Raw genomic sequence first — 9,633 nt, 5'->3', positions numbered from 1 at the left:
TGTGCAGGGGGAAAGGATCAGCACTGGACAGCTCCCTGCTAAAACGAAGCGTGACCGGTGTCTCGGGAGCGAGCACGTCGGGCTGAAGCAAGCGCAGGGAGAAGAAGCGGCGGCCATCTTTGGGAAACTTTTTAGAAGTTCATGAAACGCCAGAACTGTAAGTAGGAACTGGCTTTAAAAGCCATTTACATTGGTACTTAGTAATGTATGCTGAAGAAGGGGGACTGGGCAAAAAAAATATTTCACTGCTGCCTCGAGACATCTCCTTTAAGTCGTGTCATTATAAGTCCAGCTCTTCAGTTTGTTGTTGGTGACAATCTAGATTTTACACAACTAAAGACCCTTATCAATAAAAACTGGGTCTCGACAGATCGATGTTCCTATTGGGAAGCAAAAAGTGTAGCAATACTAAATCACTCGGACACAGTATAGTGTCCTCATAAGTGGGTATACGAGCACAATACTTTTTTAAGTATGGTGTGATTATTGAATTATTAATAATCCACCATCCAGTACTTTGTGAGTGGTGTTTATTTATTTGTTGCTTGGAACGGTGCCTTCCATTATATGCACGTTCTCACCAGTATATAGCAACAGGAAGTCACTCACCTAGAGGCTATTACCTCTGGTCTTGTATTTCATTTGGAAACGGCCAGAGGTTATCAACTCATCTGATAGCCCTCTTAGTAACTCTCACTGATATTAGTTAAGAGTTCGGTTGGACTCTGTACGCCCAAACATTTGCTTAAATCCCATAGGCATTTTTGTTTGTTTGTTTGTAACTTTGTGTCTGTTTTTGGGTCCTAACCATCCTGTTGAATAAGAGATGGTTTTTTATCGTTTAAATTAATAAAGGTTATATTTTAGTTTCAGGCCTTTTCAGTGACAAATAGTCCAACTCGATTATTCAATTCTATGCGCAAAAGAATTAGCGTCCAAATTTTATGTACGGAATGTAATTTTTTCACTTTCCGGTGTCATAGAAACGTGAAATTTGGCGCAAGCATTGATTATGTCATAAATAGGAAAAGCTAATGGGTCCCAACTTGATTATTCAATTCTAGCGCAAAAGAATTGGAGTCAAAATTTTATGTGTGGAATGTAATTTTTTCACTTTCCGGTGTCATAGAAACGGAAAATTTGGCACGAGCATTGATTATGTCATAAATAGGAAAAGCTAATGGGTCCCAACTCGATTATTCAATTCTAAGCGCAAAAGAATTAGCGTCCAAATTTTACGTATATAATCTAATTCTCTCACTTCCTGATGTCATTTTATATAAAGGAAACGTCGCATGGTTGCCTCCACGTGGTGTTTCCTGGGTAACGCAGAGAACTATGCAAAATGGTGAAGATATTTTTTTTCCTCAGTATCTCTAAAGTAACCACGACTTCATAAGCTTTTCCGTGTAAACACCAGATAAACACCAGTACCAAATTAACTCGGGCGAAGCTGGGTATATCAGCTAGTCTATATATATAAAGCTGAAAGCCCTCACTGACTCACTGACTGACTAACTGACTGACTCACTGACTGACTCACTGACTGACTCACTGACTGACTCACTGACTCGACAAAAGTTCTCCAACTTCCCAATGTCGTGGAAACATGAATTTTGGCGCAAGCATAGATTATCTCCAAAATAGGAAAAGAAATTGGGTCCCAACTCGATTATTCAATTCTAGCGCAAAAGAATTGGCGTCAAAATTTAACATACATAATCTAAATCACTCACTTCCCAATGTCATAGAAACGGGAAATTTGGCACAAGCATTGATTATGTCATAAATAGGAAAAGCTAATGGGTCCCAACTCGACTATTCAATTCTATGCGCAAAAGAATTGGCGTCAAAATTTTACGTACATAATCTAAATCTGTCACTTCCCAATGCCATAGAAACTTAAAATTTGGCATGGGCATTGATTATGTCATAAATAGGAAAAGGTAATGGGTCCCAACTCGATTATTTAATTCTATGCGCAAAAGAATTAGCCTCCAAATTTTACGTACGGAATCTAATTTTCTCACTTTCCGGTGTCATAGAAACAGGAAATTTGGCACGAGCATTGATTGTCATACATAGGAAAAGCTAATGGGTCCCAACTCGATTATTAAATTCTAGCGCAAAAGAATTGGCGTCGAAATTTTACGTGCGGAATGTAATTTTTTCACTTTCCCGTGTCATAGAAACAGGAAATTTGGCACGAGCATTGATTATGTCATAAATAGGAAAAGTTCATAGGTCCCAACTCGATTATTCAATTCTATGCGCAAAAGAATTAGCGTCCACATTTTACGTGTGGAATGTAATTTTTTCACTTTTCGGTGTCATAGAAACGTGAAATTTTGCACAAGCATTGATTATGTCATAAATAGGAAAAGCTAATGGGTCCCAACTCGATTATTCAATTCTAGCGCAAAAGAATTGGGGTCAAAATTATACGTGCGGAATGTAATTTTTTCACTTTCCGGTGTCATAGAAACGTGAAATTTTGCACAAGCATTGATTATGTCATAAATAGGAAAAGCTAATGGGTCCCAACTCCATTATTCAATTCTATGCGCAAAAGAATTAGTGTCCAAATTTTACGTATGTAATCTAATTCTCTCACTTCCTGATGTCATTTTATATAAAGGAAACGTCGCATGGTTACCTCCCCGTGGGGTTTCCTGGGTAACGCAGAGAACTATGCAAAATGGTGAAGATATTTTTTTTCCTCAGTATCTCTAAAGTAACCACGACTTCATAAGCTTATCCCTGTGAACACCAGATAAACACCAGTACCAAATTAACTCAGGCGAAGCCGGGTATATCAGCTAGTGTACATATAGAAATCACTGAGGCAGAGAGATCTATTAAGAATAAATGACCTTCACAGAAAAAAAGAACCCTATAATATAATATCTAACATTTTATTAATGTAAATATAACAATAAGGACTAGGACTAACAAATAAATCGTGACTATCCCAAAGATTGGATAATCCAAATGAGAAGTGATTCTCTAAGGGATAGAAAACGAGACGACCTAAAGGGTATGCATACTGGATAATTAGGAAAATACATTAGATTCGTATTGTAGTTCTTATATGCAGAATGAAGAAAACAACAACCATTGGGCTATGGCAGTCCCCATAAAGAATAACTCGCTGCATAGGCAAGAAATAGTGCTGGATACCAATGCTTTCATCCACTATACTACCTATACAGACTAGTCTCTAATGATATCTCCATATTTGCATAATAAAGAATCTCATATTATTCCTAGGATTACTAATGAGAATTTACAATTCAATGTACCCAGTATTTCCTAATCAGTAGAGATGAGCGAGCGTACTCGGAAAAGCACTACTCGCTCGAGTAATTTGCTTTATCCGAGTATCGCTGTGCTCGTCTCTGAAGATTCGGGTGCCGCTGCGGCTGACAGGTGAGTCGCAGCGGGGAGCAGGGGAGAGCGGGTGGGAGAGAGGGAGAGAAAAATCTCCCCTCCGTTCCTCCCCGCTCTCCCCTGCAGCTCCCCGCTCCGTGCCGGCACCCGAATCTTCAGGGACGAGCACAGCTATACTCGGATAAAGCAAATTACTCGAGCGAGTAGTGCTTTTCCGAGTACGCTCGCTCATCCCTACTAATCAGCTAATTAGACAAATTTCCATTACTAGATGAATACACTAAGTGCCATAGCACGTAGCACTTCAGATAAGACTCACTGTAAAACCCCATTTACATGGAACGATTATCGCTTAAAATTCATCCAAACAATAGCTTTTGAGCAATAGCGTTATGTGTAAAGGCACGCCCATCGGTATTTTTTGTTAATCGCTGACTTCAAGTCAGCATAAAATCCATTGTGCCTGATAGCAGGGACTGCATGCCGAGTTCTCCGCGGGGAGCGCTTATAACATCGAATTCAGCATGCAGCCCACAGCAGAACAAGGGAGATGTAATTGGTGCCCATTAGTAGCTTATGCAAAATGATCACTCAAAACTGTCACTCAAACTATTTTTTTAACAAATTTTGAGTGATCATCTTTGCATGTAAATGGGGCTTTAGACTTAAATAAGTCAAACACTCAGACTCATAATTTAAAGAAAGATTCAAAGTTCTCTTAGATGGATCAAGAGTAGAGATGAGCGAGCGTACTCGGATAAGCACTACTCGCTCGAGTAATTTGCTTTATCCGAGTATCGCTGTGCTCGGGTCTGAAGATTCGGGTGCCGGCACGGAGCGGGGAGCTGCAGGGGAGAGCGGGGAGGAACGGAGGTAAGATCTTTCTCTCCCTCTCTCCTGCCCGCTCTCCCCTGCTCCCCGCTGCGACTCACCTGTCAGCCGCAGCGGCACCCGAATCTTCAGACCCGAGCACAGCGATACTCGGATAAAGCAAATTACTCGAGCGAGTAGTGCTTATCCGAGTACGCTCGCTCATCTCTAATCAAGAGTCCAAATAAAAGAGGGTTCAATGCATTTCATTTGGACAGCTCAAAATCGTCAGGAACCATGTAAGTCATTAAATATATAGAATAGTTTAAATGCAAAAAAATCTGAAGTATTGATTCTTGGCATTGAAAATGCTTCAGTCATTAATCCCTTGGTGAATCAAACCCCTAGATGGCTATTCAAAATCATCCTGGAGTGCAATAACCCCGATTTTGCTCATTCAGCGCAGAGCCCAATCCTGCCTAGATACACAAATGAAAAAATAGAGGAGCAGAAGCAGCATTAACTGTCAGTCCACCATCAGGGCTGATGCTGCTACTGCTCCTCTATTTTTTATTTTGTGTAGCTAGGGAGGATTGGGCTCTGCGCTGGATGAGCAAAGTCAGCGTTATTGCACACTAGGTTGATTTTGAATAGCTAAATCCAGCATTGAATTTGTGGATAAGTCTTGTCTACCATGAGAATTGCTCACTAGTCTTTGTCTATGCATGTTAAGTTTAATATGAATATAATTTCCAATTTACCTATTTGCTTTATTTCTTTTAAGGTATTGAAAAGTTTAAAGGTCAAATAATACATTGTCAAGAATACAAAAGGCCCATTGGTTTTGATGGAAAACGAGTATTGATAATTGGAATGGGCAACACTGGAGTTGATTTCTCTACTGAATTGTGCACAAGAGCATCACAGGTACATTTCACTCCACTATAAGAAACTATTTATGACAGCAAAGCTGCATGGCAAAGGACCTGCTTAGTAAACCAGTCCAGCTCACTGAAGGGAGATGCTATTGATCTAAGATAAGATTAGAGTTTCAAACTAGCAATAGACATGAGATTTGAATTGCCTGAGAGATGAAATGTCAGTAAGACTCCCTCAAAGCCTTTGCAGCTGGTGAGCAGAGAAGTTAGGAAGCAGGACCATAAATGATCCCAAAACGTAGCAGTATACAATAGGTACATCTCATATTTGCACAACCCGTGCTTTGCATTTGTCCTCATGTTTTTTACTACTATCCCATGTGTCTCACCCTATGTTCTTTAATCATGTGACTCATGTAATGTTACTTACATCATGTGGTTCATAATAACCCCTTGGTGACTATCGATACGTGTTTTCACGTCCTGGATGTCTGGCCTTTAATCCCCAGGGCCGTAAAAACATTCTGGTCCTGTTGACTAAAGCCCTGGGATCTGTGAGCATGACAGCTCCCTGCTATCGGCTGCCGGAGTTAGCCGATAACCTGGAGCTGTCATGGGGGGCCAAGGTAAGCGACCTCTGGTCACGCGATCGCCATTATCCAATGGATAACGGCGATTGAATAAAAGTAAAAACTGAAGTTAAACAAAGTTAAAGTTTCATCTCCTCTCACAGATCGGATATGCGAATTGAGCTAAAACTACTCATCTTCATCATCCGTGATGACTCGCTGTGTTCTGGTCCTGCCAGGTCTGGCTGCAATTTTCTGCACATGCGTGCCTGACGTAAGAAGTCGAGCGCATGCGCAGAAGGTCAAGGAGCTCGGGAGATTTAAAATCTCACTGCTCCCTGCTGTCAAAAATAGCCAAGAGCAGGAAAATGTCACAAGGGACTGTGGTATGTGGTCCCTGATCATGTGATTGACGTTATCCAGTGGATAACGGCGGTCATGTAAAGTAAAAAAAAAGGTTACGTTTCATTGATCTGTGAGGGGGGATGAATTTACGTACCTAAGGCCCCCAGATTTATCCGCGGAACATGCCCTGCCTTTTGCACATGCGCCTATCGACAAAATGGCAGACACATGCGCAAAAGCTGAGAATTGCCAGGGAAATTTAACATTTCCCTGCTCCTGGCTACCAAACATATCAATATCGCCGATCATGTAAAAGTAAAAAAGTTAGTGTTTCACCTCCCCTCACAGATCACATTCATAAGGGGAAGTGAAATTACTTACTTAAGGCCCCCGGCGATGTTCCCTGATGGGATCTTTGGAACATCAGAAAAAATCCGCGCTCAATTAGGAGTGAACTGAGGACAGCTTCACATATAAGAAATGGTTTGGTATAACACTTACTTGGAAGGAGGGGGGTATGATGCACAAATGCCCCCTCCTCAGAGTGTCCTCCACAGGGTATAGAACTATGTTCCAGGGTACATAGTACTGAACAGAATATTTTAATCAGGCAATGCGTTTCGGTGCAAGGCAAAGCACCTGTCTCAAGCCATACAAATAAAACAGATATACAGTGCATAAATTTATACATAATAAAAGATGAAGACATACCCTTCACATGCTTGTCAGTGCCGTGTTCCCGGCGTCTCGGAGGGTGGGCGTACACTGATGACGTCAAAGGCGTCATGCAGTATAGGGGCGGTGCTCTGTGCCGTATGCAACGTCTCCGTGTGATATAATCCCATATAGGGACTTCCTTAAAGCTAAGTTGGATTGTCCTGGTGAGTATGTCATCAAGTAACTGGTTTAATGTTGTAAATGATGGGATCTTTATCCGTGGACCTTTCCCCAGCTTCGGCACATATCCCTGTCAGCAAAATGGCGGACACAAGCGCAGAAGCTGGGGAGGGCCCAGTAAATTTAAAATCTCTTCACTCCTGGATACCAAAGATCGGTGAGAGTCTGGAGCAGAGACTGTTTTTAAAATGACAGAATTGCCAAAAAATTGAAAATTGTAATTCTTTCCTTCTGCATTGCTTTGATTCATTCAAAAACTATGGGGTAAAATACACAGTACAACCCTAGATGAGTTTATTAAGGGGTCTAGTTTTCAAAATGGGGTCATTTGTGGGGATTCTCTCATTTTGCCCGCTCAAGAGCTCTACACGTGTGGAATGGGGCATAAATCGCCTTCAAGCAAAATTCCTGTTCTGAAGGCCAGTGGTTGCTTCTTTTGTTTTGGGCCCATTGTGCATACAGACATAAGATTAGGGCCACAGTGGGTATGCTTCCGAACACAGGACAAAGAGAGGTATCTATTTTGGGATGAAAGTCCTCATTCATGTGTGTGCTGTACAAAAGAAAACTGTTTTTAAAATGACACAATTGCCAAAAAAATGAAAGTCGTAATTTTTTCCTTCTGCTTTCCTTAGATTTATTCAAAAAATGTAGGTCAGAATATGCAGTAAACCCCTAGCTGAATTTTATTAAGGGGTCTAGTTTTCAAAATGGCAGCTCAAGGGCTCCACAAGTGGGCTATGGGGCCTAAATTACCTTCAAGCAAAACTGTTATGAAAGCCATTGGCTGCTTCTTTCGTTTTGGGCCCCGTTGTGCACACAGACATAAGATTTGGGCCATAACGGGTATATTTCTGAATACAGGACAAACAGGAGTATCAATTTTGGGTTGCAAATCCTTATTTTCATGTGCAATAAGGAAAAAAAAATCTTTAAAATGACTTATTTGCAAAAATATGAATTGCATTAACTTCTGAAAAAAAACTGCAGGGTCAAAATTATTCATGACATCCCTGGGGGAGCGTGGCCTGACTGAGGACAGAGATGGTCGCCATTCCCTGAGCTCCGCTCTGACCGCAACCTCCACAGCTACTTACCAATAGAGATGAGCGAACGTACTCGTCCGAGCTTGATACTCGTTCGAGTATTAGCGTGTTTGAGATGCTCGTTACTCGTGACGAGTACCACGCGATTTTCGAGTTACTTTCACTTTCATCTCTGAGACGTTAGCGCGCTTTTCTGGCCAATAGAAAGACAGGGAAGGCATTACAACTTCCCCCTGCGACGTTCAAGCCCTATACCACCCCCCTGCAGTGAGTGGCTGGGGAGATCAGGTGTCACCCGAGTATAAAAATCGGCCCCTCCCGCGGCTCGCCACAGATTTGTTCTGACATAGAGGAGGGAAAGTGCTGTTGGTGCCGGAGCTGCTATAGGGAGAGTGTTAGGAGTATTTTAGGCTTCAAGAACCCCAACGGTCCTTCTTAGAGCCCCATCTAACCGTGTGCAGTACTGTGGAGGCTGCTTTTTGCAGTGTTGCACTTTTTTTTTTTTCTTTATCGGCCGTGCAGAGCATTGCGCCCTGCAGTAATTATTCATACTTCAGGGCCAGAAGTGGTGGTTCAGAAGACATATATTGTGAGGCAGGGACAGAAGACATATATTGTGAGGCAAGGACAGAAGACATATATTGTGAGGCAGGGACAGAAGACATATATTGTGAGGCAGGGACAGAAGACATATATTGTGAGGCAGGGACAGAAGACATATATTGTGAGGCAGGGACAGAAGACATATTTATTGAATATAGGCAGTGGGCCTTAACAAAAACATTTGGTGAAAAAAATCTATTTGGGCTGCCTGTGACTGTCCTCAGTGTACTGGGTCTGTGCTGGGTGTAGTTGTCCTCCTAATTCATACGCAGCCAGCTAAGTATTACAGCAGGCTTGCGCAAAATTATTTCCTGGCTCTCTGTTGGCTGTTAAATCACCGCTGTATTCCAGTCCACAGTGCAACAGAGTGCAGTTATTGGACATACTCCAGGACCAGTAGTGGTGACGCAGAGAGAGAAGACATATACAGTGTATATAGGCAGTGGGCCTTTCCAAAAACATTTGGGGAAAAAAATCTATTTGGGCTGCCTGTGACTGTCCTCAGTGTTCTGGGTCTGTGCTGGGTGTAGTTGTCCTCCTAATTCATACACAGCCAGCTAAGTGTTACAGCAGGCTTGCGCAAAATTATTTCCTGGCGTTCCGTAAGTGAAGTCAGCCTCCAACCACAGGCCAATAAGCGGCACATTTAATTACAGCGTTCTGTTTCTGCACTACTGGTAATACACCATGCTGAGGGGTAAGTGTAGGCCTATAGGACGTGGACACGGGCGAGGACGCGGAGGCCCAAGTCAGGGTGTGGGCACAGGCCGAGCCAGTGCGGTGGCCAGGGGTAGAGGCAGGGCCAGACAGAATAATCCACCAACTGTTTCCCAAAGCGTCGCCTCGCGCCATGCCACCCTGCAGAGGTCAAGGTGCTCTAAGGTGTGGCAGTTTTTCACAGACACGCCTGATGACCGACGAACAATGGTGTGCAACCTTTGTCGCGCCAAGATCAGCTGGGGAGCCACCACCACCAGCATGCGCAGGCATATGATGGCCAAGCATCCCACAAGGTGGGACGAAGGCCGTTCACCGCCTCCGGTTTGCACCACTGCCTCTCCCCCTGTGCCCCAACCTGCCACTGAGATCCAACCC

The 9,633-nt window shown here is 42.8% G+C and overlaps 1 protein-coding gene across 3 annotated transcripts in view; it reads left to right on the top strand.

The window, feature by feature from the left end:
• The window catches only part of LOC136621644 (flavin-containing monooxygenase 3-like), a 121,255-nt gene that overhangs the window by 91,211 nt on the left and 20,411 nt on the right, over positions 1-9,633 (top strand). For all 3 annotated transcript variants that reach the window (XM_066597284.1, XM_066597285.1, XM_066597283.1), the window contains exon 5: positions 4,985-5,127. In XM_066597284.1, the coding sequence (XP_066453381.1) occupies positions 4,985-5,127 (143 nt within the window). The remainder of the gene's footprint in view (positions 1-4,984; positions 5,128-9,633) is intronic.

The sequence above is a fragment of the Eleutherodactylus coqui genome, chromosome 3 (assembly GCF_035609145.1).
Source record: "Eleutherodactylus coqui strain aEleCoq1 chromosome 3, aEleCoq1.hap1, whole genome shotgun sequence".
Lineage (NCBI taxonomy): Eukaryota > Metazoa > Chordata > Amphibia > Anura > Eleutherodactylidae > Eleutherodactylus > Eleutherodactylus coqui.
The sequence above is the reverse complement of the archived record's forward strand: the minus strand, read 5'-3'. Positions and strand labels throughout refer to the sequence as shown.